This window comes from Puma concolor, chromosome E1, assembly GCF_028749965.1.
Source record: "Puma concolor isolate L17-30 chromosome E1, mPumCon1.1.hap2, whole genome shotgun sequence".
Taxonomy (NCBI): domain Eukaryota; kingdom Metazoa; phylum Chordata; class Mammalia; order Carnivora; family Felidae; genus Puma; species Puma concolor.
The window spans coordinates 9,991,950-10,019,784 of NC_141680.1; the positions used below are offsets into that span (position 1 = coordinate 9,991,950).

General features: G+C 39.4%; 1 protein-coding gene across 17 annotated transcripts in view; it reads left to right on the forward strand.

The window, feature by feature from the left end:
- Positions 1-27,835, forward strand: part of NCOR1 (nuclear receptor corepressor 1) — a 161,107-nt gene that overhangs the window by 96,539 nt on the left and 36,733 nt on the right. For 8 of the 17 annotated variants that reach the window (XM_086686110.1, XM_086686120.1, XM_086686116.1 and 5 more), the window contains 7 exons: positions 353-492; positions 5,735-5,861; positions 13,089-13,641; positions 15,819-15,948; positions 19,043-19,238; positions 25,487-25,657; positions 26,398-26,558. In XM_086686110.1, the coding sequence (XP_086542236.1) occupies positions 353-492; positions 5,735-5,861; positions 13,089-13,641; positions 15,819-15,948; positions 19,043-19,238; positions 25,487-25,657; positions 26,398-26,558 (1,478 nt within the window). The remainder of the gene's footprint in view (positions 1-352; positions 493-5,734; positions 5,862-13,088; positions 13,642-15,818; positions 15,949-19,042; positions 19,239-25,486; positions 25,658-26,397; positions 26,559-27,835) is intronic. The other 9 variants (XM_086686118.1, XM_086686119.1, XM_086686121.1 and 6 more) reach the window with 3 other exon arrangements.

Genomic DNA, 27,835 nt, shown 5'->3' on the forward strand with positions numbered 1-27,835 from the left:
CGATATACTGTTTCCAAGGATTTAGAAGTACCTAATCACTCAGTTTACAAGTGTTTGAGTTGTTATTCTGTATCGAACATTGTCCTAGCTCTCCAGAAGACCCATGGCAAGGACAAGGTTGAGCCCTTCAATTAATGACCGTGTTGTAAATCTGGGTGGCAAAATAGAGCTGTCAGTGCGTTGAGAGTCAATATATATTTAAGTACGTGTTGAAATATATCAGTAAATAATTGAAAACATACTCTTAGTGCTAATGATTGTGAATACCATGGTTGGATTGATTTTATTATTTCTCTTGTTAGCTTTATCAGGTGACTGTTGAGTTCATCTTTGGTCTCTTTTTAAAATATAGGTCTTGTAGAACATGGTCGTAACTGGGCAGCAATTGCCAAAATGGTGGGAACTAAAAGCGAGGCGCAATGTAAAAACTTCTATTTTAACTACAAAAGGCGACACAATCTGGACAACCTTCTGCAGCAGCATAAGCAGAAAGTGAGTATATCAGAATCTTTTTTAATTTTGTTTTTGTTTTGTTTCTGCTTTGTCTTCGGGCTTGAAATACTGGTTGAGAGAGAAACTTTTTTGCATCTTGTATTTTTATTTATTGCATTTACCTGTAAAAGGATATGCTAGTTTCTCACCACAAGTTGACTTTTTCTCTGTTTACTGTCCAAGGAGTGGAATTCGTGTTAGGAGTAATGACAGTTCAGTACTTTTGAATGACCATAATGGGATTTGGAAAACAGAAACATTTTGGAGTTTGAATTGAGAAGTTTAGTTGGCGTTCTTTTGACCTTGTTGAAAGAATTGATTTGGCATATTAAAACCATTTTCTCAGAGAGAAAGAATCTCAGATAAATACTAAAAACCAGAGAGTGTAAATTATGGAAAATCCCTTAACTAGGAAGCTGCAACGTTCTCAAAGTCCACAGAGCTCTTTGAGGACGCCATGAGGTCAGAACTGCTTTTGTAAAAATATTAATATGGTACTTACTCTTCCCCACCGTGTTAAATTTGCACAGACGATGTCAGAGTTGTTGGGAGGGAGAACGTCAGTGCCTTCGCACGAATCCCCACAGGACACCGCTGTGCTAAATACTCACTGTTCTCTTCATCTCCAGCGTTATTAGCAGTTTCAAAACAAATGTGCCGGTGTCACTTGTCCTTAGTGAAGCAGTCAAAATGCGCTTGACTAAGTCTTGACCCTTGAGTATGTGTGTGTGGGATGAAGTGAGAAGTGTCGTGTGAAGTCCTTCTGTTCCACCCCAAAGTGTCCCGCTTCTGCCCTGGGAAAGCACTTTGCGTTTGTTCGAGCCCCAGGCTGGACTAGCTCCCCTTTTTTTATGGAATGTCAGTTTCAGTTGAAAAAATGACAGACCGTGGTCTTTCAGACTTGGATCCATAGTCGACATTTTCTTGAAAATACGTGAGCCTGTCTGTTCAAGCAAGCGGCAGTATTTGTTGCCACTTCCAGTTTCGAGCTTTCAAGCAAAGGTTAGAAGTTTGGAAAAGTCTGTATCCCTCCCCATGAGCTTACCGTCTCCCCAGTACTCAAAGACTTTTCTGATGAGATCAGTGGTAATAAGGACCACTGTGATGTTTTCATATACAGTGAAACGTATCCAGATTTGAAAAATCTGGGTAAATCCATGTTTTCCAAATGACCAATTTGTGATCTGGCAGTGGGTATCCTGTATGTGTAAAAGATACATAAAATATTTTGCAATACATCGAAGTTCAAGATAGATGAATGGATTTTAATAGAGTACGAAAAATTTATTGATACAGTTTCAGATTTCACATTGCAGTTATCCTTTGAGAGATGACGACATGCCCAATTTCGGTGCACCATCAAAGAGTGATATCCAGGCTTGTCTAAAAAGATGTTAAAACACACTTCCCTTTCCAACTACATATCTCTGTGAGACCAGATATTTTTAATATGTGTTTCAACCAAAACAGTATTACGCCTGCAGATTAGGTTAAATGTAGAAGCACATTTGAGAATTGTGATGCTCTCAAGGCAGACATTAAAAGGAATTTCCAAAATCAATTAAAAAAATGATACTTTTTCATGAAATGATTCTTTTGTTTTGGAATGTATTATTTTTTATTAGAAATGTTTTTTATGTTGACATGTAATGTGTTGTTATCCTCAAATGAATTTATAGATATTTATTCTTAAAACAAATTTTTTTTAAGTGTATTTTGAGAGAGAGAAGGAAAGCGCACATGTGAGGGGAGGGGGTGTGGAGGGGCAGACAGAATTCCAAGCCGGCTTCCTGTGCTGTAAGCGCAAAGCTGGATGTGGGGCTCAAACCCACGAACCTTGTGAGATCATTACCTGGACTGAAATCAAGAGTCAGATACTTAATTGACTGAGCCACCCAGGTGCCCCAAATTCATAAATATTTTAAATGTTTTTCTGTTTTAACTTCAAATTCAGTAAATATCATTATATATATATCTCATGAATAGATCCTCCTTAGGGCTGGGGGTGAGGGACAGGGAGCCCTTAGTCTTAGTTCTAATCAGGCTATCAGTTGATTCCGTGAAGCCCACCCCATCCACATTATGGAGGGTCATCTGCTTTACTCAGAAGTCCACTGATTGAAGTGTTAATCTCATCTAAAAAACACCTGCACAGAAACATCCAGACTAATGTTGACCAAATATCTGGGTGCGGTGGTCCAGCCAAGTTGACACACAAAATTAACCATTGCAAATGTCGATAACACTTCTTATTCTAATCTTTTAAATTACAATTGAAATGATAGGACAGCAGGCTCCCATTTTTTTAGAGTGTTTTACCATTTTTATTTTTATTTTTTTAAAATTTTTTTTTTCAACTTTTTTTAATTTTTTATTTTTGGGACAGAGAGAGACAGAGCATGAACGGGGGAGGGGCAGAGAGAGGGAGACACAGAATCGGAAACAGGCTCCAGGCTCCGAGCCATCAGCCCAGAGCCTGACGCGGGGCTCGAACTCACGGACTGCGAGATCGTGACCTGGCTGAAGTCGGACGCTTAACCGACTGCGCCACCCAGGCGCCCCAACCATTTTTAAAAAGGCTTCAAGAAAACATGACAAAATGTCTAATATCTGTTAAAGTAGAAGATATATAGGTGTTATATTTCTGTAGGTTTGAATTATTACATTAAAAATTAATGAGCGCTATCATATAGTGCGGCAAATGCTTGGAGAGGTAGGAGATTTTTGCATGTGATTGGAGGAATGTTGCACGGTGGTAAAATGTTGTCTCTTCTCTGTCCATCAGTGGAAGTACCAAAAGAATCGGTGGATACCAGCAAAGGAGGAATATAGCCTCCACACTGGAAAAATCCACATAGTAGCTATTATCTAATGCCTAAAAATATTGCAGCACTCATGAAGTCTTTCGCAAGCTTTTTAAAAAGGGTAGCCAGAGGATTCTTCCCTTGCATTCCCTAGGAGCATAGTGATGATTTTTTTTTTTTAATTTTTGTTTATTTAAATCCAAGTTGGTTAACGTACAGTGTCATAATGGTTTCAGGAGTAGTATTTAATGATTCATCACTTACATACAGCACCCAGTGCTCATCCCAACAAGTGCCCTCCTTAATGCCCATCGCCCATTTAGCCATCCCCCACCCAGCACCCTGCCAGCAACCCTCAGTTTGTTCTCTGTATTTAAGAGTCTCTCTATTTAAGAACCTCTCCCTCTCTGTTGTCTTATTTTTGCTTCCCTTCCCCTATGTTCATATGTTTTATTTCTTAAATTCCACATAAGTGAAATCAAATATTTGTCTTTTCTCTGACTTATTTCGCTTAGCATAATACAATCTAGATCCATCTACGTCATTGCAAATGGCAAGATTTCATTCTTTTTGGTCACTGGGTAATATTCCATTTTGTGTATATACCACATCTTCTTGATACGTTCATCAGTTGGGCTCTTGCCATACTTTGGCTATTGTGCATAGCGCTGCTATAAACACTGGGGTGCACGTCCCCCTTCGAGTCAGCATTTTTGTGTCCTTTGGATAAATACCCAGTAGTGCACTTGCTGGGTCGTAGGGTAGTTCTATTTTTAACTTTTTGAGGAACCTCCATACTGTTTTCCAGAGTGGCTACACCAGTTTGCATTTCTACCAGCAGCGCAAAAGTGTTCCTCTTTCTCTGAATCCTCGCCAAAGTGTTGAATTTTTTTTAGCTTCAGACTTTCACCCAGTTGTATGACTCTGACATTGGGAAATGATTTTTTTCTCTTGCTTCAGTTAATGCTTTAGGTTGGATCCTACTAGTGTATTCATATGTAAACCAAAAATGAGAAGAAATAAACAGAATAAGAATATTGGTAATTTTAACAGTTGGGGTGGCAATAACTTATTTTCCTCTATGAGGAATGTCCCTGGGAGATGCCTGTAGCTGAAGTCTGCTGAAGTACAGGCCCTGGAAGAGGTGCAGCGCAGAGAAGTGCCAGGGCTGGGATCCTCCAGTCTGCAAAGACAGGAGACCTTAAGTTTCATAGTCAGCAATGTAAGATTATAAATGCAATAAATGGCTAATGTCTTACACCTACGTATGTGCACCTATACTCTTACACATCTGTGACCCCAGTAGAAAAATGAGCAGTGTTACATAAACACTTGGTTTACAGAAGGGAACATCCTGTTAAAAAAAGGAAATTTGTCCTCGTCAATAGTAACAGAAATTCAGTAACACCAATGCTGATTGGCTACAGCAGTGATCAGATGTTGCTTATGAGATCACTGAATTCTTAAAGTTAGTGAAGGGAGGTTATTACAGCATTATTAACAATACTTAAAAATTGCCTAAATATCTTAAAATAGAATTTTAAATATTTATTGGTATAGATTGTTTTTATGGAATCACTAATAAATATAATAATTTTGAAGAATGTATAATGTAGAGAGGTACGTGCAGTTCATGATTATAGTAGGTTAAACAAGTAAGATATATAATCACATTGGGTCATCCTGGTTTTATTTCCATGTATACATATGTACACAGGTATAAAAGACAGGAAGGAAATGTATCAGCATACTTAGAATCCATTGCTGGTAGAATTATGAGCAATTATTGTCTTCTTTAACATAATTCTGGGTCTTCAACATTCCGATGAATGTGTTATTTTTCTTAGAAAATAAATGTATACATTGTATGTATTAGAAAAATACATTATCTGGAGGGGGAGAATAGCAGGAGTTTTGCCATTTTTGGCTCTTTGTACATGTATGGTGGTGAGTTGTTTGAAAAATTGTCCAAAAAATTGTCCAAACTTTTGATCAGTTTGATGAAAGCAATCTATTTACACAAAAAGGCCAGGAAGTGGTTCCCTAGAGGTAACTGCACATTAACCAGAACAGTTGTGAAACATGCAACCTTCTTGTTTAAGTATGTGTGTATCCATGTTCTGTGTTATTTTAGACATGAAAAGGTTCATTTTTTTTCTTTTAGTTATTTAAATCATAAATTAATATTCTTTTTTCTATGTTTATTTTGAGAGAGCGAGAGAGAGCATGAGTGGGGGAGGGGCAGAGAGAGAGAGAGAGAGAGAGAGAGAGAGAGAGAGAGAGAATCCCAAGCAGGCTCTGTGTTGTCACTGCAGAGCCCGATGTGGGGCTCGATCCCAAGAACCGTGAAATCATGACCTGAGCTGAAATCGTGAGTCGGAAGCTTAACCAACTGAGCCACCTAGGCACCCCTAATTTAATATTCTTTTACTCCTTAGACTTCACGAAAGCCTCGTGAAGAGCGAGATGTGTCTCAATGTGAAAGTGTAGCTTCTACTGTTTCTGCCCAGGAGGATGAAGATATTGAAGCTTCTAATGAAGAAGAAAATCCAGAAGACAGTGAAGGTATCTTAAAGTCTTAAATTTAGTTGTGACTTCTGCTAGCCAAATCTGTAATTGTTAGCTTAGTCATTTGACTATTTAAGAATTGCTTCATGAAGGAAAAAGTATTATCAGTGTTTTCATGGCATAGAGACCTTAAACTTGAGCACAATGTATTTATTCCATCAACAAACATTTATGTAGCACCTGAGATGGCCCAGTTACCACAACCAGAGGATCTTTAAAATGGCACTCCGTTATCTAGAAAGATGTCTGTGCACCTATGTCGTTGCCGTATTTATTTGTCCAGTTAGTATCATCGATTACATTTCCCTCTTTGTGGCACTTTGATTTACTTCAATTTTTACAAAGACTTACTTACATATGTCACGTTTATGCTTTCGTATAAGAAGAGTTAACGACCCTAGAAGCCCCAATAGAAAAGAATGTCAACCCAAGAAACTTAAGAAATAAAAATCTTTTTTGTCATCTGAAAAAATTAATGACCACTTCCTGAAAAAGTAAATGTTTTCTTAGTTTTTGCTAGTTAAAGAAAAAAGTCCAAATTTATTTCAATTCATCTTACTATTAAAGTTTCTATAGATTTCTTTTGTGAATTGACTGCTTCTGACATGGGGTTTTTCAGTGATTTTTAGTAGCTCTCTATAAATGATATCTTAGATATGTTCATGTTTTGTATATGCAAATATTTTTTCCATCTCATTCGCTTTTTGTTTTGATGTTAAATTACGAGTTTAAATTTTGTATGTAATCAGAGCTGTTTATATATGTTCCTTGGTAGGTGCTCATATTTTAAGCTTAGGAAGTTCTGTACCTTCTAGGAGTTTCGGAAATACTAGATTTTGTTTTATTTTTTTTTCTACAAGTTGCTGACTTTTATTTTTAAAAAAATTTTTAAGTTTATTTATTTTGGGAGGGAGAGAGAATCCCAAGCAAGCTCTGCATTGTTAGTACAGAGCCCGAACTCACAAACAGTGAAATCATGACCTGAGCCAAAATCAAGAGTCGAATGCTTAACTGACTGAGCCATCCAGGTGCCCTGTTGTTGGCTTTTAAACTGAAGTTTTGTTTTGAATGTGTTTGGGCTTTGAGCAATAAATAGCTTTTTTTCTGTGAGGTTTTCTGGAAAATGAGAATCCTGGGGCAAGCTCACTCTGGGGTGGCAGAAGGGTGCGTAGACTATGAATGTCAGGATGGTGTGCTTATGGTTCTTAAGAGATCATGCAAGGTTGTTCATTTTCATAGGTTTGTTGCTGGTAGGTAGTATTCTCTGGGTTATAAATGTACATGGAGCCTATATTAACCCGCTTGGGCTGTCATAACAGACTATCACAGACTGGGTGGCTTAAACAACAGAAATTTATTTTTTCACGGTTCTGGAGGTTGAAGTCCAAGATCAGGATGCAAACAGGATTGGTTTCTAGTGAACCTGTCTTCCTGGCTTGCAGAAGAAAGGCTTCTTGCTTTGTCCTCACATGACCTTCCCGTTGTGCACATGTGCTCTTGGTATCTCTTTTCTCGTAAGGACACCACTGGTCCTAGTGGATTCGGGTCCCCCCCTCATGGCCTCATTTAAGCTTAATTGTCTCCTTAAAAGCACTGTCTCCAAATACAGTTTCCTTGGGGGTTAGGGCTTCAACATATAAAGTTTGTGGGGGACATAATCCAGTCCATAACAAAGCCCAAACCTAATTATCATAAATATGTTTATCTCAGAACACAGAAGCCTATCCGTACAGGGGCTAACAGATTTTCAGAAGCTGAGCATCAAAAAGTGACTTGTTTCCTTCTGTTTTCTTCCTGTTACTTTGTCTTGGTGTGAAGGTTTTTTCAGATTGTCACATAAGGTTATTAAGGTTATGAAATAAGGTTATAAATAAGGTCATTAAAGTAATTAAGGTTAAGTTTAAGCATAAAAGGTTAAGCATAAGGTTAAGGTTAAGCATAAGGTTAAGGTTAAGCGTAAAAATAAGGTTTCTGTCTGATCAGGTGTGGGGGGTGGTGGGCACACATTCCCATCCATACAGGGGGTTATGTTGTGACTCCTAGACTAGTTTCTTGCGAAAGGAAATGAACTTGCCCCTAGAATTGTGCGATCCCCATTTCCTGTTGACTGAATTTCAAGGTGTCGAGGAAAAGACAGTACAATGCAGTTTACATGGCCTGTGATCTCATGCTTATTGTCACTGTTTATCACGTGGCGCTGCTCGTGTCTGTGGGAGATTGTCGGCAGCGCGCGAGCAGAGAGCAAGATGGGTTGTTCATTCGACTGTGTGCGTCTCTGACAGAGGAGTTGGAGCAAAAATAACGGAAACTTGACCAAAATTTGGATTTATTCGTGTTCTTTTGTTCCAAGTCATTCTTTAAGCGAAAATAAAAAAGACACTCATTTGGCTGGTGCTTGGTGAAGCATCTTGCCTTGGAAACACTCCTTCCTACTCTTCTGTGGCTTGGAGGAAGAAAGTAATCGAAGAAGTGCTTATGACAGGTGATGTCTGCTGCACGGTCATGAACATGGCTTCTAATATTGTGGAGACAAATGACTTGGTAACTTGCCCTCGGGTTTGAGGTTTTCCGTTGAATGGGAATGAAATGAAGTGAGACTTTTTGTTAGCCTTTCAACATTTTGGTAGCATCTTTCATTAACAGTGGTTGCTGCCATACGTTTAGACCTTACTAAGTGGGAGGTTCTGTCCCGAGCTTTTGTCTGTGTTTTGTTTTGACTTTGTTTTTATATCTGTCACTTGAGCTCCCATGTGAACTCCAGGCTCATGCATCTGACTGCCTACTTAACGTTTCCATTTGGATGCCCAAGAGCCAGCTTAACATCCAGAACAAACTTTCGATTCCCCACCACCGGAGGCCTCCTTTCCCTCCAGTCTTTCCCTGGGCCAACAAATGACACTCTCCTACCCTACATGTGGTCCATCAGGGGACATTATCAGCTTTTCTTTAGAGGCACTAGTGAGAATCTCATCCCATCTCCCTTCCCTCATTGCTGCTACTTTGGTTCTGAGCCACTGCCCACGTTCACTGCAGCAGCCCCCTGATTGGTCCCCTTGCTGCTCTTTGTCCCATTATGTTTCTGTGCCTTTACACCCACCACAACCAGAGTGAACCTTCTAAAGTGTCAATCAGACTGTGGTGTGTCTCTGTTCCAAATGGTGTGATGCTTTCACATTTCATTCAGAAGCCTGGGACTTGTTGTGAGGCCCTGCGCGAACTGGCCCATACACCTCTGCGACCCTTTTGCAAACCACTTTTCTGCTTACTCACTATGTTCTTTGTTGTTGTTAATTGAGATATCTTTGACCCATAATGCTAGTTTCAGATGTCCAGACTAATCATTCAGTATTTGTATTGATTGAGAAACGATCAAAATAAGTCGTGTTAACATCCATCGCCTCACATAGTTACAATCTTTTTCTTGTGATGAGAATTTTTAAGATCTACTTTCTTAGCAACTTTCAAGTGTACGATACAGTATTACTAGCTATAGTCGCCATGCTGTGCATTACATTTCCAGGACTTACTTAATCTTCTAATTGAAAGTTGGAACCTTTTGGCTACCTTCACTCATTTCTACCTTCTTCTGCGTCTGGTAACCACAAATTGTTCTGTGTGTTCATGGTTTTGTTTGTTTGTTTGTTTGTTTGCTTTTAAGATTCTTCTTACAAGTGAAATGATTCAGTATTTGTCCTCTGTCTGACTTACCTCACTTAGCATTATGCCCTCAGGGGCCATCCCTGTTGCAAATGGCAAGAATTCCTTTTTTTTTTTTTTAATTTATTTATTTTTGAAAGAGAGAGAGAGAAAATGAGTGTGGGGGAGGAGCAGAGAGAGAGGGAAACACAGAACCTGAAGCAGGCTCCGGGCTCTGAGCTGTCAGCACAGAGCCAGACGCGGGGTTTGAACTCACGAACTGAGTGATCATGACCTGAGCCAGTCAGACGCTTAACAGACGAGCCACCCAGGCGCACCCCCACCCCCTTTTTAATGGCTGAATATTACTCTATTGTGTGTATGTGTCTGTGTCTGTATCTGTATCTATACCCCACATTTTCTTTATCCATTCATCCATTGTTGGACACTTAGGTTGTTTCAGTGTCTTGGCCCTTGTAAATAATGCTGCAATCAATGTGAGGGTGCACATATCTTTTCGAGTTAGTGTTTTTTTTTTTTTTTCAGATGAATTCCCAGAAGAGGAATTGCTGGATCAGATGGTAGTTCTACTTTTAATTTTTTGAGGAACCTCCATACTCTTTGTCATAGCCACTGCCCTAATTTACATTCCCACCACCAGTGTACAAGGGCTCCCTTTCTCCACTTGTTATTTCTTGCCTTTCTGATCATAACCATCCTGACAGATGTGAGGTGATTGCTTACTCTGTTCTAACCACATTGTTCTCTTTGCTGTTTGAGCAAAGCAACCCCCCACTTCGGGGGTTTTGCATGAGCTGATTCTTCTACCGTTTCCCCAAGATGTCCCTGGTTCGTTCTGCCATTTCCTTCAGGCCTCTGCTGAAATGTCACCTTACCTCTTTAATACCCTCTTCTTCACTGGTTCCCCAGTTTTGTTACTCACTGTGCTTATGACCTCCGGATGCATCATGTACTTAATTGTTCGTTGTCCGTTTGACACTCGACTGTCAGGTCCTCTAGAGTGCAGTTTGGTCTTTTCACTTCTCTGTCCCCAGTGCACCCTGCACGTTGGGTGTTTTGTACCTAATTGAATGAGTGAGAGGATGAATTTGTAGGGTTTTAAAATACTATGTTACGCATTGAAAGTATCTTTTCCCATATGGTCAATTAAGTCTTTATTGTTTTCTGTGTGAATGATGTACCTGTAGCTTCAGAGTTGCCTGTTTTGCTTTCAGACATTTCTGCGTACCTCCTGAGGTTATACATATCCTGTCCTACATTATCTTCTCAAATTTTGAAAACTCTATTCCCTTTGGAATTATTTTTGTGTGTGGTGTAAGGTAGGGTCCATGTTTTTCTTCCAGACAAGGAGCCAGTTCTGAGGGAGCTAGTTTATTAAATAATCATCCTTTACCCAATGATTTGAAATGTCACCTTTGGTATATATTAATTTCCCATCTACTTTAGGATCTATTCCTAGGCATTGCCTTCTGCATTGCTGATTTATTTTGTCTATCACTCTGGCAGTTGCAAACATGTGATACGTTGGCTTTGTGGTAAGTTTGACTATCTGGAGAGGCAGGCCTTTCACTCTAATGTTTTTCATACTTTTCTGAGATTTTCTCAGGGACTTGTTCTTCATATACACTCTAAATTAGTTTATCTAGTTTAAGAAATCTTTCTTGAGGCACCTGGATGGCTCAGTTGATTAAGTGTCTGACTTGGGCTCAGGTCATGACCTCACGGTTCATGGGTTCGAGCCCTGCGTCAAGCTTTGGAGCTGACAGCTCAGAGCCTGGAGCCTGCTTTCAGATTCTGTGTCTTCCTCTCACTCTGCCCTTCCCTCACTTGTGCTCTGTCTCTGTCTCTCAAAAATGAATAAACATTAAAATAAAACTTCTTTTAATTTAAAAAAAAAAATCTTCCTTACCAACCATTGGGGTTCTCATTGGAGGTAAATATATTAATTTGGGGGGAGATTTAAATTTTTATGTTGTCTACTTCAAGAAAATAATCAAACACTGAATGCTGTAGTAAACATGTCTGTACGCTGTTCATAATAGTGGCAAATTGGAAGTTGCCTGAGGCTCCAGTAATAGAGGAAAAGGGAAGTAAATTTAAGACATGTTCACAATCATTCAGTCACTTTATCCTTCAACAGGTATTTGAGTCTCGTGTGCTCGGCACAGTGCTTGTCCTAGGACTTAAACGATAAGCAAAATAGAGGGTCCCTGCCCTCACGGAGGGAAGGGCGATGGCAAAGGCAAGTGCGTGAGTGAGTTTTGGTAAGGTTCGGTTTTTAAGCAGCTCACTCTGGCGTTGTGGTAGAGAATGGTCTGAGGTGGAAGATGGGAGGAGTTGTTTCTGGACTGGAGCGGCAGTTGTGAGGTTGAATAGAAGTGGGTGGATTCAAGGGATCTTTGAATTTTTTTATTTTTTATTTTTTTGGGGGGAGGGATATATATATCCCAAGCAGGCTCTATGCTCAGTGTGGGACCAGATATGGGACTTGATCCCGTGACCCTGGGATCATAACCTGAACCGAAATCAAGAGTCGTACGCTCAACCGACTGAGCCACCCAGGCGCTCCACAAGGGATCTTTTTAGAGAGAGAATCTGTGATGCTTGTCTACACAGAATATGGGGATCAACGAGAGGAAGGATTAAAAGATTGCTCGTAGGTTTCTGGTTTAATTGATAGTAAACAGTAGAAAAGAACGGGATTTGGGTGTGTTGAGTCCAAGTCTGGTGCAGGAAATACTGAATTTGTGATTCCTTTGAAATATCTAGGCAAAGATGTCACAGATTAAAACTGCATTTATAAAATGAAACAAACGATGTTGGGAAAGACCAGGGTTACAACGTTAAATTAAAAAGTCTGTGTCATGTTACCCTAGAGCTTTGTTGTCCAGTGTGGTAGCCACTAAATACCTGTGGCTATTGAGCTCTTGAAATGTGGCTAGTCCAAATTGAGATATGCTAAAAATGAAAAATATAATCAGATTTTGAAGACTTAGTACCAAGAAAGGTAAAAATCTTATTGCTAGTTTTCTATGTTGATCACATGTTAAAAAGATAATATTTTAGGCATTTTGGGTTAAATAAAATACATGATTTAAAGTTAATTTATCTCTTTACTTTTTTAACGTGACAACCGGAAAAATTAAAATGGCAGGTGTAACTCACATGATGTTCCTATTGGATGGCGCTGTTCTAGAACGGACTGTCAGCCCTCCTGGGTATAAAGAAAAGCACAGAAATGGGCTGGTAGAAATAAACTGAAATGTACCATTTCTGCGTACGGGTTTTTTTGTTTAGTTTTGTTTTTCCATCTTTCTTCATTTTTCAAATTTCATGTAAATGATTTTTCGATACTAAAGGCTTTTACGCTTTCAGTTTCAGAAGGTGAAAACAGTTTGATCTCTCCCTTTCATGCTCTGTAGACACTTTAGCTTCCCAGTGGCTGGCGTACTTCGGTGAGGTCATGCGACGAGTGTCATTCCTTCTAAACCTACTTTGAAGCATGGCTTCTGCCACCCCTGAAACATGTCCATTATCAGATTTTTATGCTGTATCATTATCTTTAAGGTGCTGAAAATAGTTCTGATACAGAAAGTGCTCCTTCTCCTTCACCAGTTGAAGCTGTCAAGCCCGGCGAAGATAGCACTGAAAATGCGTCTTCTCGAGGGAACACGGAACCTGTGGCCGAGCTCGGGTCCACCTCCGAACCTGCGCCCGGTGCGTCTCCCTCCTCGGCAGTGCCAAGTACGAAACCCGTCGAAAATGAAAGCGTGGAGACCCAGGCGAATGACAGCATCACCGTAGAGGCAGCAGAGCCGATGGACGTTGACCGGCAGGAGCCCAGTGCTGAAGTGACTTCTGTTCTTGACCTCCCCGCGACTACCAGAACAGACTCTGTAGATGTTGACATGAGGGTGCCTGAGAACAATCCGTCTAAAGTCGAAGGTGATACCAAAGAGAGAGACCTGGAGAGAGCCGGCGAGAAGACAGAGCCTGGCGATGAAGACTTGGTGGGGGCCCAGCAAATAGGGGCCCAGAGGCCCGAGCCCCAGTCGGACAATGATTCCAGTGCTACCTGCAGTGCTGATGAAGATGTAGATGGAGAGCCCGAGAGGCAGAGGTGAGACTCGTTCCTCTAATACTGTTGTATTCTTTGCTCTGTCGGATGCTGAGTCACAGAACGGTGCCGGCTGCGGATATTACTCCTGCATAAACCTCGGCAAGTTAAAGGTGGTCTCCGTGCCATTATTACTGGGTTTTGATGCTCTTCATCTGCTTAAATAACCAAGAACAATTAGGTGCTCATAATTTTCAAATGAAAAAGATAATATTTTTTTCCTGCATTGGTTACATGAATCCCATATGTAGCAGAGGAGGGGATCTCATCTAACAAAACTTGTGAACGAAACCACAGATGAGACTGCCGTTCCTGGTGTTGGAAGCAGTAGGACGAGGTGGCGAAGGATGTGGTGGTGAAGGCGAGAGGCATTGGCTTGTTTGCTCTAAGACCGCACAGCCTCAAAATAAGGCCTGCTGTCCCTGTGCGTTAGAGGGTAGAATATGTTGGGAGGAGAAACATGTTAAATGTTCTGAAAACATTTTAGAAGGCATGATTTAAACATAAGTTCTAGGTAATTATCACAGTCACTGTTGATATCAGTTAAAATTCTAGGTTATTCATATTTGTAATTGAAAATATGTATAACATACATGAATATAGAACTGTTTTTAGTCACTAAGTTAATAATACAAAACTATTTTATGTGTATGGTTTTTATAAGTTACAGTAAAAAGATACATTTTTATAGGAATAGATACTGCTTTATTTAATATGTGTACATTCCTTGGGATTTCCTTTTCCTTGAAAGCAATAGAATCCCCTAAAATCACAGTAGAATGTTTCATTGGTGCAGATTCTAGAAATGAATTCGACTAAAAACATCATTTAATCAGAAACCCAGTTCAACACTTTTTTTCTTTTTCTCCCCTCCTGTTTTTTAAAAAGGAAGGCAAATAAGCCACTCACCTAAGTGCCAGATTCTGTTCATCTAAGATGAGGATTCTCTGTGTTTTTCACTGTTGGTTTTAGTAACTACAGGAAGGTAGTAACCTTGGAGGAACACCCGAAGAGATGAACATGATAGTAGTCTTGAAATTCAGAAATTCCTCGTAAATATATGGTGGTGGTCTTTGAGTAACACTCCAAAGTTTGCATCACTTCCCAACTGTCAAATAACACATCCTATGTTTTCTACATCTGTAACACCATCTTTATTCTTTATGTATGATGTTAATTGTTTTCTTTTATACATTCTGATTTTCTTATCAACTTGTACTTTTTAAAATGTTCATCTTTCCCCAATAATACTGGGAAGTATGATCAAGCCTGCAAGGTGTGGGGTATGGCACTGGTGTATGATTTTCCCCGTTCATGTATTGGGTGTCCTGAACTCCAGTGTAGGTAACGAACCTGAGTGAAGCAGGTGGAATGTGGGGAGAAAGGGACTGTGGGGAACAGAGAAGCGCTTGCTGTTTGGAAAAGGAGCTGCATGTTGTTGCCGTGCTGGAGTGCTGCTTCTGTGCTGCCATTTCTTTTCCATTTCTCATGAGAAACCAGGAGTCTGGAATCTTGGGTGGAATTCTCAGTTTTTAAAATGTTCATGGGCAGTTGTTTTAAAAAAGAATGCCCTTTGATCCTGGCAAGATACAGATGACTAGTTTGTAATCTCTGTTAGTGGTAGATTAGGACTTACAAAATTCCATTTTATAATGGAATTTGTTCAGACTGCGTGGTTAGATGCAGATGATTAAATTCAGATTATTTTCAACCTATAAATCAGTATTAGGTTTCTTGGACAGTTAGCATTACAGAGTCCCTTTTTTCCTTACTCTTCAAATCTCTTCTAAGGTTAATGCGTTGTGTATGTGTGCCCACCTACACATTAACTACTTAGAAGGAATTATGATTGTACATTTAAAGTCTTAAACAAGAATAGGGGCACCTGGGTGGCTCGGTTGGGCATCCAACTTCAGCGCAGGTCATGATCTCACGGTCCATGAGTTTGAGCCCCGTGTCGGGCTCTGTGCTGACAGCTCAGAGATGACCGCTCAGAGCCTGGAGTCTGCTTTGGATTCTGTGTCTTCCTCTCTCTGTTCCCCTCCCCCGCTCACACTCTCTTTCTCTCTCTCTCTCTCTCTCTCTCTCTCTCTCTCTCTCAAAAATAAGATTAAAAACATGTTTTTTTAAGTCTTAAAGAAGAATATATTAATTTATCTTTTTTTTATTGCCAATTGTAGAATGTTTCCCATGGACTCAAAACCTTCATTGTTAAACCCTCCTGGATCTATACTGGTCTCATCCCCAATAAAACCAAATCCACTGGACCTGCCACAGCTTCAACATAGAGCTGCTGTTATCCCACCGATGGTAAGTTTTCTAAGTGAGGAAGAGAAGTTAAGTTGAGAAATAAAGACCTTTAGAGACCCTTCTTCTCTTTCTTAATCAGTACTTGACCTTTTAAAAAATTGTGGTAAAAAGCACACAACATAAAATTTACCATCTTAACTGTTTTTAAGCGTACAGTTCAGTAGTGTTAAATATATTTGTTGTTGTGAAATAGATCTCCAGAACTTGTCATCTTGCAGAAGTGAGACTCTCGTCTTATTAAGTGGTCACTCTCTTTTGCCCTTCCCCGCCAGCACCTGACTGCCACCATTCTACTTTTCTGTCTCTGAATTTGGCTGCTTAGATACTTCATATAAGTGGAATCATACAGTGTTTGTCTTTTTATGACTGGCTTATTTCACTCAGCATAAAGTCCTTAAGGTTAATCCAGGTTATAGCATGTCATAATCTCTTTCCTTTTTAAGACTGATAATCTCCCTTTGTATGTATATATCACATTTTGTTTATCCAGTCATCTGTCGCTCTATTCCTTTTTCAAATGGATTCATTGTGATAGTTGATTGAAATGGTCATTTCTATTTCAGGAAGAAAAAAACAAAACACCAAAGAAATATAATCCTCTAGCCATAATGTTAGCAAGCTTTGCTTTTGTTTTATTTGTTTTGCTATAAAACAGTGGTAGAATAAATATATAATTAGGTTGTGAATATTAAGAATGAATTATAAAGCTTATGGCTAACTGCAGTATACAATTCCAAATCTAGTTTTATTTACACTTTACTCGAATAATCTCTACAAGCTTGACTCCATTTTGACACTGAATTCTGAACTTGGGTATTACTCTTTTACCTAGTAATGTTTTCGCTCTTGCTTTATTTCAGGGGATGTAAATTTGTTTCCTGTCTCATATGATAATTAAAAAAAGTTAAGTGTGTGCTTATGACTCACACACAAATTGTTAAACATTTACTCATTCATTGATTTACTCAAATGGACATTTATTGAGTGTCCAGTTCAAGACAACATTGTTAATGCTGTATGGAATATTTATATATCATAATCTCTGACTTCAAAAAATTTAGAGATTGGCCTTGATAATAAGACATAGGAAAGTATTACAATAAAAATTAAGATGAATTATAACAATGTGATGCTCTATTAAGTTAGAAAATATAGTATGGATATTTCAGAAGGAGAGCTTCCTTCTTAATGAGACTCTTAAAGAAGACTCCACATAGGAAATAATACTTTGGGGGGCACTTGGTGGCCCAGTGGGTTGAGCGTCTGCCTCTTTTTTTTTTTGGCTCAAGTCATGATCCCAGGGTCGTAGGATCTAGCCCTGCATCAGGCTCCGCGCTATGCATGGAGCCTGCTTGGGATTCTCTCTCTCTCTCTCTCTCTCTCTCTCTCTCTCTCTCTCTCCCTCTCTCTCCCTCTGCTCCTCTCTCCTGCTTACACGCTCTTTCTCTCTCTCTTAAGAAAACAAACAAAAAAAAAAAATTAGAATACATCTTGCCAAATAGCCAGCTTCACTAACCAGGACATTTGTGGAACCATTAATGTACTTGAAGAATAAACATTAAAAAAAAAAAAAAAAAAGGAAATAACATTGTGGTTGGACCAAAACAATTCATTAGGCTTTATAGCAAAAGGAGGAAGAGCCATGTTTACATATAAACCAAAGCACAAAGGCAAGTAAATTTTGTGCGTGTTTTGGGGTCAGTGAAGAATTCTATTTATAATAGCAGAAAAAACTATGGAAGTCTTTATTTAGGTAATAGTTTCTAAAAAAAGCTCTCTATTTTCCCCCGGAAGTTTTTGTATTATGGGGTAATGGACTGTGTTAGGGGCTGTTTATTTAGTATCGAACTGAACAGGTTGGGTTCTTTCCTTCATGAAGTGAGAGAGACAGAAAATAAACAAGGAAAACATGCATTATTGCAGATTGTGCTATTGTAAGTCCTGTCAATGTACTCTGAAAGAAAGAAACAGGGCCGCAGTAAGAAGGAATATGGGGAGGAAGTTACTGAAGTGTATTGGATGGTAAGGGATGGCCTGTCTGAAGAAGTAACATTTAACAGCCGCCCTGATAGGTCAATGAATTGGGTGTGGGAGGTGAGTGAGGTTGATTAGTCAAGGATGTCCGCCAGGAACCTGGCTTAAGCCGCTAAGGTTCCATTTTCTAAGATGGAGGTCACTGAAGGGGAAGCATTGAATTTAGGAAATGAGATATTTCTATTTGAATGCAGGTTTTGAGGTGCTTTGAGATATCCAGGTGGAGTTATTATGCAGCCATTCTGTATGGGACTTGGAGCAAACACCTTAGAAATAGAAATTGATGAGTTGTTAACATATAGATGACGTTTAAACCCACAGAAGTGGGTGTGATTACCTGCTGCGGGAGCCTAGAGAGGAGGGGCGTTGAGCCATCAGGGATTTGGCCATCATAAGTGAAAAGCAGACAGAAATATTTTGATTTCTCTTATCATAAGTTTTGTGATTTTTTTTTTCCAAATGTTTGTTTTCGAGAGCGAGAGACAGAGTGCAAGGGGGAAGGGATAGAGAGAGAGAAGGAGACGTAGGATCCAAGCTGTCAGCCAGGAGCCCAACGCAGGCTGGAACCCACAAACCATAAGATCATTACCTGAGCCAAAGGCGGACACTTAACCAACTGAGCCACCCAGGCGTCCCCTTTAGTGATTTTATATTATGTTCAGTTCTGAAAGTGAAATGTTCAGCATTTTAAGCATTACATTTGAAGATTATTTTGATTAAAAAATGGCAAAATCCGGGGCGCCTAGATGGCTCAGTCAAATGCCTGACTTTGGCTCAGGTCATGATCTCAGAGTTTGTGGGTTCAAGCCCCATGTCAGGCTCTGTACTGACAGCTCGGAGCCTGGAGCCTGCTTCACATCCTGTGTCTCCCTGTCTCTCTGTTCCTTCACCACCTGCACTCAGTCTCTTTCTCTCTCTCAAATATAAGTAAACATTAAAAAAAAAAAACGGCAAAATCCTATCAACTGGTATGTTACAGAAATAAGCATTATTTGCAGCAGAGGATTGTTGTTATGTTGGTCATTGGCATATTTAGATTTTTTTTTTTTTCTTCCTGTAGGTTTCCTGTACCCCATGTAATATACCAATTGGAACCCCAGTGAGCGGCTATGCCCTGTACCAGCGTCACATTAAAGCCATGCATGAGTCTGCGCTCCTGGAAGAACAGCGACAGAGGCAAGAACAGATAGATTTGGAATGTAGAAGTTCCACAAGTCCGTGTGGCACCTCCAAGAGTCCAAACAGAGAGTGGGAAGGTAGGCAGTGCTGTCATCACAAAGAACTTTCCTGAAGTGAAACAAAACTATACTCCAAAGTGGGTCCTTTGTGTTTTGTAGTTTATCAGCATGCCGATTGATTTATTTCTCTTGCCCCAACACATAGAATCCCTTCAAATTGACCTCAGTTAGACAGTTGAGGAATGTTTGTATTATTGACTACTCTAAAGGATGGCAGTAACATTTTTGGTGGTTTTCGTTAGTATGAATTTTCTGATATTTATCTCTATGCTGGAAGATTATAAAAACCATTCTTTCTGCCTACTTATCTGACTTTTCAGAGTAAGTGGGAATTGTTATCGTGTCCTCCAAGCAAGTCACATGTAACAGCAGGATAATGCTCTAATTCTCTGATGACAACTTTGTGAAATGTATAGTGCCAGTCAGACCCTGACTCGTCTCTCACCCCAGCATTTACCAGTTGTTTGGCCAGGGACAAGTCCCTTAACTCTTCTTTTAGTTATCTCATTTGTAAAGTGCAAGTTATGGATCGGTCTGTCAGTCTGTCTATCTATCTGTCTATTATACCTACCTACCTACCCACTTATCTATCTATCTATCTATCTATCTATCTAATCTAATCTGTTCGTTCTTTTCTTTCCTCCCTCCCTCCCTCCCTCCCTCCCTCCCTCCCTCCCTCCTTCCTTCCTTCCTTCCTTCCTTCCTTCCTTCCTTCCTTCCTTCCTTTTTCTTTCTTTCTTTCTTTCTTTCTTTCTTTCTTTCTTTCTTTCTTTCTTTCTTTCTTTCTTTCTTTCTTTCTTTCCTTCCTTCCTTCCTTCCTTCCTTCCTTCCTTTCTTTCTTTCTTTCTTTCTTTCTCCCTTGCTGTCATTACAACCCATAAGAAAGAATCAATAGTCAGTATTATTTTGTAACATGTGGCTCAGCATTATTCTTTATATAAATATTGTATGTAATAATATACAATTTATAATAATAATCAGTGCACTAGTATACACATGGTATAATAGATACCATGGGATATAGGTGCCTTCTATAAATGATAATAGAAGGTGTTGTTATCATTGTTGTCACTGTTGTTATTTCAAGTGACAGGTTTGAGTTGTGCATGCTTTTTCTTTAATTTTTTTATGTTTATTTTTTGTTTTTTATTATTTTTTTTAATATATGAAATTTATTGTCAAATTGGTTTCCATACAACACCCAGTGCTCATCCCAAAAGATGCCCTCTTCAATACCCATTACCCACCCTCCCCTCCCTCCCACCCCCCATCAACCCTCATTTTTATGTTTATTTTTGAGAGAGAGACAGACACAGAGCATGAGTGGGGGAGGGACAGAGAGAGAGGGAGACACAGAATCCGAAGCAGGCTCCAGGCTTCGAGCTGTCAGCACAGAGCCTGATGAGGCTCACGACCTCATGAACTGCGAGATCATGACCTGAGCTGGAGTCAGACACTTAACTGACTGAACCACTCAGGCTCCCCTCTCTCTCTTTTTTTTTTTTTTAATATTGTTTTAATTTTAAGTACTCTCTGCACCCAACATAGGGCTCGAACTCACAACCCCAAGATCAAGAGTTGCACACCTCACCGACTGAGCTAGCTAGATGCCCCTGGCATGCTCTTTTTAGTTGTGCATGATAGATACACTCACTTTCTCTAAAAAGGGGAGAGGGGAGTGATTTCTAAGTTGTAATAAATTCTGGCATGGTTAGGAAATGGCACATGTGTTCTGGTTGATAGTTAACTTACCAACTACGTGCTATAATATGCTTAGGATATAAGTCTATTAAGGTCTTCATTACTATGGTTTAGATTTTTCCGTAATGATCAAAAGACTCTTTGTAGTACCTTTTTTAGATAAGTAAGAGCAATTAGCTGTAGAATGCCCTGGATTTCAAGGGCTATTAAATATAAAATGGGAACTGTGGTACTTAAATGATCTTGACCCCCTCCCCCAGTCACACCAATGATAAGTTATTAGTTATTTGGTACACTGAGCCTCTAATGTTAGAGTTCTAAATATAAGATTATTAATGTTTTAAGTATAAATCTTATGCTGGTAAAAATAACACCTAGCAAGGCTGGGTGTATAATAGGTGCTAAATGAATATTTCTTGAATGAAGGTAAAAACGTTAATGATTTGGGGGCTTTTAGTATATTGGGTGTAGAGAATCCTCAGTTGCTAACTCAGTAATTGCATGTTGAAGGAATGAGTTAAATGAACTAGAGTATAAATGGACTTAGCAGAAGTGCTTATCTTTTGAGCAGCCCAATTACGAGAAAATCTGTCATGATGAGAATGATAAAAATTATAGAGTAATTTAAAAGTCTGTCAATGTATTCCTTACATAAATGATTTAGAATAAATGTTGGGAGGAAGAATTTAAAAGACCTAGAAAAAAATGACATTCAAATGATATTTGCCAAATTCGTACTAAAGCTGAGTATTATTGTTAGTAATATCTGGATCATTCTAATATGTATATCATATAGTTACTTTAGGACCTCAGTATCTTGTCTTGTTCTGCTTTATAAATTGGGCTGTATTTGGAAGCTGGAGAGACTGAATCAGGCTAGAGCCCAACTTCTAAGACTCTAAACAATGAACTGCATTTCTCTCTGGTCAGTCACATTAATCCGTGTGGTTTAGATAAGAGGGGTATCCTAATTTTTAACTGTAATGCAGTGGTCCTTTTTTTTTCCCCCAAATTTATTTATTTTTGAAGGAAAGAGAGAGCATGAGAGCATGAGTGGGGGAGAGGCAGAGAGAGAGGGAGACACAGAATCGGAAATGGGCTCCAGGCTCTGAACTGTCACCACAGAGCCCGATGTGGGGCTTGAACCCACGAACCGTGAGATCATGACCTGAGCCGAAGTAGGACACTTAACCAACTGAGCCACCCAGGTGCCCCTATAGTTCAGTGGTCTTAGAACCACATGGTAATTATATTTTTGATTAATATGATACCAGTGTTTATTAATATGACATCAGTTTGGTTCAAGGTGACCCTAGAAACTGGGGCGGTTGGTTACATTTTGTCCCAAGGTTAAGTTTTGTTTTAGCTCATCTACCTAGTGTGTTTGTCCAGTGATTTGTTAACCAAGTGCCTGAAGACTCTCCTAAGTTGATAGGTATCCATACATAGTTCAGTGTAAAAGATAATTTCCCTTACATTTATACATCCCCCTTATGTAATTGTATACTTGCAGTTAAATTGCTTATATGCAGCATGTTTGATATAAATGTTTTCAATGCAACATCATAGAATAGTTTATAGAATGATAAATACAGCAAGAATATGGATTTAACATATAAACAATCACCAGACTGGTACAGTCCACTTGAATTAGGACCATGGTTTTGACTTTTCACAGTCTCACTTAGAAAGTGACAGGCAGCACCGGTTGTCCAACTGTTTGATTGTATTCACCTTAATGTCAGTGGCACAAAAAATTTTTGTAGGTGGTGTAAGCCTTTTCACCTGTAGGAAAGCTTGGGGAAAACCTTAGAGGCAATTGTTTTCACTTTCCAGGAACATTTACACAAGCTGACCCCTGCTTTAGTTTGAAGCCTTTTCCCTGTAGTGAAGGAGCTCAGATACACACGTCGAGAGAGTTAAAATTAAACTTGCAGTGCAGGTTTAATAGGATCAGTTCAATCCAATTAAGAGTTAATGCATCTGTGCAACTGAATCTAGTCTGTTTCTTTTGTTGTTGGTTTCTTTATCTTTTCAGCCCTGAGTACACGATGATTTAAAAGCTGTATTTAGAACCATCTAAATTTCCAGTTTTCCTTTAACAGTACATGACAAAATAGTTTCCACATAGTTGTCAACTTATTGGAAGTGATAAAACAATCACACGGAATTTATAATACACCATGCTGTTAAATCCTCTAGAAAGGAAGACATGATTTTCTTTGGAAGTGGGTCTGTTTTATAAATCTGCACAGCATTAGAGCACTTAATCTAATTCGTTACATTAATATGGCTAAGAAGGGAAGAGTACCATCATCTTAATGGGTACCCCAGAGGCGTCTGAAATTCAACACCCAGTGATTCAGGGAGGCATTTTTGCCATGTGGTTTAGAGCTCAGAGTCAGGCTTTTGAAAGATCCCGGGTAGAGTGACCTTGGTTGGGCAATATGGTGTGATTCTTTTGAGCTTCAGTTTCCTCATCTGTGAACTGGTGTTAATAATCTCATTGGTCATGAGGGCTAAGTGAGATAATTCATGTAATCACGGTGCTCTGCACTGTATGTATATAAATAGTATATAAAAAGTATGTAAACAGTACATACTTTAAAAAAAAATTAAGTATTAACACACAGTGCAGTATTGGCTTCAGGAGTAGAAATCAGTGATTCATCACTTACATACAACACCCAGTGCTCATCACAAGTGCCCTCCTTAGTGCCTGTCACTCCTCTAGCCCATCTTCCACCCATCTCCCTCCATCAACCCTTGGTTTTGTTCTCTGTCATTAAGAGTCTCTTGTGGTTTGTTTCCATTTCTTCTCGCCCCTCCCCCCACCTTGCCATATGTTCATCTGTTTTGTTTCTTAAATTCCACCTGTGAGTGAAATCATATGACATTTGTCTTTCTCTGAAGTACATACTGTTTTTAAAAGTTTATTTGTTTTGAGAGAGAGAGAGCAAGGGAGGGGTGGAGAGAGGGAGAGAGAGAATCCTAAGCAGGCTCCGCACTGTCAGTGCAGAGCTCAACTCGGGGCCTGAACTGATTGAACTGCGAGATCAGGACCTGAGCTGAAATCAAGAGTCAGACACTTAACTCACTGAGTCACCCAGGCTCCCCATTGAAGGACATGCTTAATATTAGCTGATTACTATAATTGTTTCTAGTTTTTACACAAATCTTAGTAAGCTGGAGAACTCTTTATGTCTTGTGCTAATGAATCTTTATTTGAAACCAATTATAAACCTTCCTTTTAATATGAAATGCTAGAGACCTCTTTAGATAGGAACTTTCACTGCTTACTGTAGTTTAGTAAAGAAAAAAAGAATAAAAAATAAGCGTAGCCATTTGAAGGGAGAAGACAAATTATTATTCACAGGATAAGATTATCTACCTAGAAAGTCTAAAAGAATCAATTAGAGCTAAAAGGAAAGTTCATTAAGTTTTTGAGGAAAAAAAAATGATATGCAGGAACCCACATCTTTCTTTCCTATGTATCTGCAATAAAAAGTTATATATGTAAAAGATGAAAAAGATGGTTTCCTAGCAACAAAATATAAAATACCTTAAAAATAATTTTTAACAAGGAATGTATAGAAAAGACATACGAGAAAGTCTGGATTCCTCATTTAGGAAACGTTATTATGGAATGTCCGGTCTCCCGTATTCATAAATTTAATGCCAGTCTAATGAAAATTCCAGTGACATTTTGTTTGGAGAGGAACTACTTAATGATTTTAAATTTAGGTTTACCTGCAAGACTAAATGGGTGAGACTAGGTAAGCAAAAGAGTAATAGGAATTTGTTCTGGCAGACATTAAAATACCCCAAATCTAAATGGTTTGGGTTACAGATGATTTGTACTTTCTTCCTTGTGCTTTTCTGATTTTCCAGAATTACAATGTCCGTATCATTTTAAAAAAGAAAAAAGTTATATCTTATTATGTGTATTTTTAAATATTAATGTGACTGCATATCTGATGTACCCATTTAAATGCTTAAAGTTTTTTGTAATGTTAATGTAGAGGTAAATCATATGATTTTATTAGCATTATTATAGTATAATTCATAGTTTCATAAACTGGTGTAGGTTTTTTGGATTAGTTTGATCTGTATCCTTTGAAAGGCTTCTTCCATTTCTTAATCATGTTTATTTTTCTGACTGTTAAGTGGTGGGTTTCAACAGGCTAAATAAAAGAGTTGAAATTCTCAGAGATCTAAGTCAAGCAAGACTTGAATTCACAGAATGGCCGGATAATCTGAGGTTTGCCTGTTGTGATCCTTATTGCATGTGAAAACGCTAGTTTTCCTATTGAGGAGAAAAGGAAGTACTTTGTCTTTTAAAGGGAAAAATCATAACTGAATTTTTGAGGATTTTATTAGGGTCCTAGTGATGGTGCATACACAGATGTAACCTCTGTATGGGTGGATTCCCCCCCAGGAATTTTAGATTTTAATTTATTAGTATATAGTCGGATCTGCCCCTGGATGGTGTGGGCTTGGTCCTTTCACACTTACTATTTTCATTTGGGGTTCTTCCCTTATTTTGATAACTTTAACTTTCATAGGAAAATCAGTCGCCTATATGCCCTATGCTGAGGTCACACGTGCCCTAGAACAGGAAGCACAGATGCACAGTACCGCAGCAAGGTCAGCATCACCGTGTAGGCTCTCTCCGAGAGAAGTCAGTAAAGCCGCTCCACAGCCTATGAGTGCAGCCCGCTATAGTGTCCCGCCAGGTAAATATCGTTCCTCTGTGCAGTGGCTGCTGGCCATCTACCTGCCGGTGCTACACATGGGTGGTTTCCAGGACATGCCCTTCCCGTTTCAAGAGTACCTTCTGGTTTCTCTACATCCCATCATCACTTGTATTCAGTTGAGATTTACCGGGGCCACTGGGAAGTTTGTGTCCACACGTGTCCACACGTGTCCACTGTGACATTGACTGGCCCTTCTGTTACGAGGTCCTGTACTTTTGAAAAATCTTCAGATCCCCTCCCCCACCGTAAGAAATTCCCGAGTCTGTGAGAGCCAGAATCCGTGAATGTTGCTCAAATTCTGCAGGATGCAAAAGGGGACATACAGCTGGTTGTCAGTTGCGTCTGTATGTTCTCCCTAGTTGCCGCATCAGCTGCTCGTAAGAAGCAGGTCCAAAGAGCGATGGAGAGAGAGAGGATTATTAAAGATTGCCATTTGCCAATGCTAAGCAGAAGTAGGTTGAAATGAACATCAGCTTGCAAGCTCCGGTTTGACAGGGAGTTGGATATTTCAGCCTCCCAAATACCATGTGTGACCTGAATGTGTATACGGCTTTAATTCAAGTGAAAGAGAAATTTAAAATAGAAATGCTCATCTTCAGCCTCATCTTGCACTCCAAATCCAATTTGTGATTTAAAAATTCAGGAGTGACTGAGATAGGTGGGGTGTTGCAAACTACGAAATGGACTGTTTTAAATCATCTTTTTCTTCCTTTTAAAAGTCCTGCAGCCTGCTCCACATCAAGTGATAACCAATCTCCCTGAAGCGGTTCGGCTTCCGACAACTCGACCCACGAGGCCACCTCCTCCACTTATTCCATCATCTAAAACCACAGTGGCTTCCGAAAAACCCTCTTTCATCCTGGGAGGCTCCATCTCGCAGGTAAAAACGCCTTCTCTCCTCAGGAGATTTCTGTTGAGGATTGCTTTCTGTCACTGATTTGTCAGAGTCTTAAATGAAAACCTATATACGAAGAGGCCATGACCAGAAAATATGGCGGTCATCGTACCTCAGTGCCACGCTCCGGAAGCTTGTGTGCGTTGGGTGCACAGAGTGAGTGGCCTTGGCACACTGTCTGGTTTAACTTTGTGAGGCACTTCTGTGCCCTGAAGTTGAGTGTAGCGTAGATGAAAGAGGAGTCTCTTCAGAGGAATCTTTTCAAGTACTCAGATATGTGTTGACCAACTATTACAAAGGCTCTAAATACCAGTTCATTCTGACTTTGGCCACTGTATCTTTCTTTTTTCCTGGTGTTACTTTTTTTTTTTTTTTTTTTAAATACGGTGTTATCTTTTTTTTTAAAATTTTTTTAATGTTTGTTTATTTTTGAGAGAGAGAGAGACAGAGGGAGACATAGCGTGAGCAGGGGAAGGGCAGAGAGACAGAGAGGGAGACACGGAATATGAAGCAGGCTCCATGCTCCACGCTGTCAACACAGAGCCTGAGGTGGGGCTCAAACTCACAAACTATGAGATCATGACCTGAGCTAAAGTTGGACCCTCAACCGACTGAGCCACACAGGTGCTCCAAATGTGGTCTTCTCTTAATTGTTGTAAAGTGTTGACTCATGTGCAGGACCAGCAGTGACCACACCCCTGTCAGGTTATAGAACCATTTCATCACTCCAGAAAGTTTTCTCACGCCCTTTCGGCCTGAAGCAATCCTAGTTTTGCTTTCTACTGGCACAGATTAGTTTTGCCTTTTCTAGAACTTCATGTAAATGGACTCATACTGTGTGTACTCTTCTGTGTCTTCTTTAACGTAGCATAACGGCTTTAGGGATTCATCCAGGGTTTTGTGTCATCAGTAGTTTTTTTTTTTTTTTTTTTTATTGCCAAATAATACTACATTGTATGAACATACTGGTTTGTTTATCCATTTTCTTGTTAATGGAAGCGTGAGCTATTTCTTGTTTTTGGCTATAGTGAATAAAGCTGATACAAACATTATACTGGGCTCTTTATAGATAGAATGTTTTCATTTCTCTTGTATACTCCCCTGAGAGTGGAATTGCTGAATATATGTTATGCTTTACTTTATAATTTTCCAGAGTGGGTCTCCTGTTTTACACCACTACCCCCAACGCATAAGCCTTCACGTTGCTTTGCCGTTGGCAGTCTTTTTTATCTTAGTTTTATTAGTGGGTATGTAACATTTGA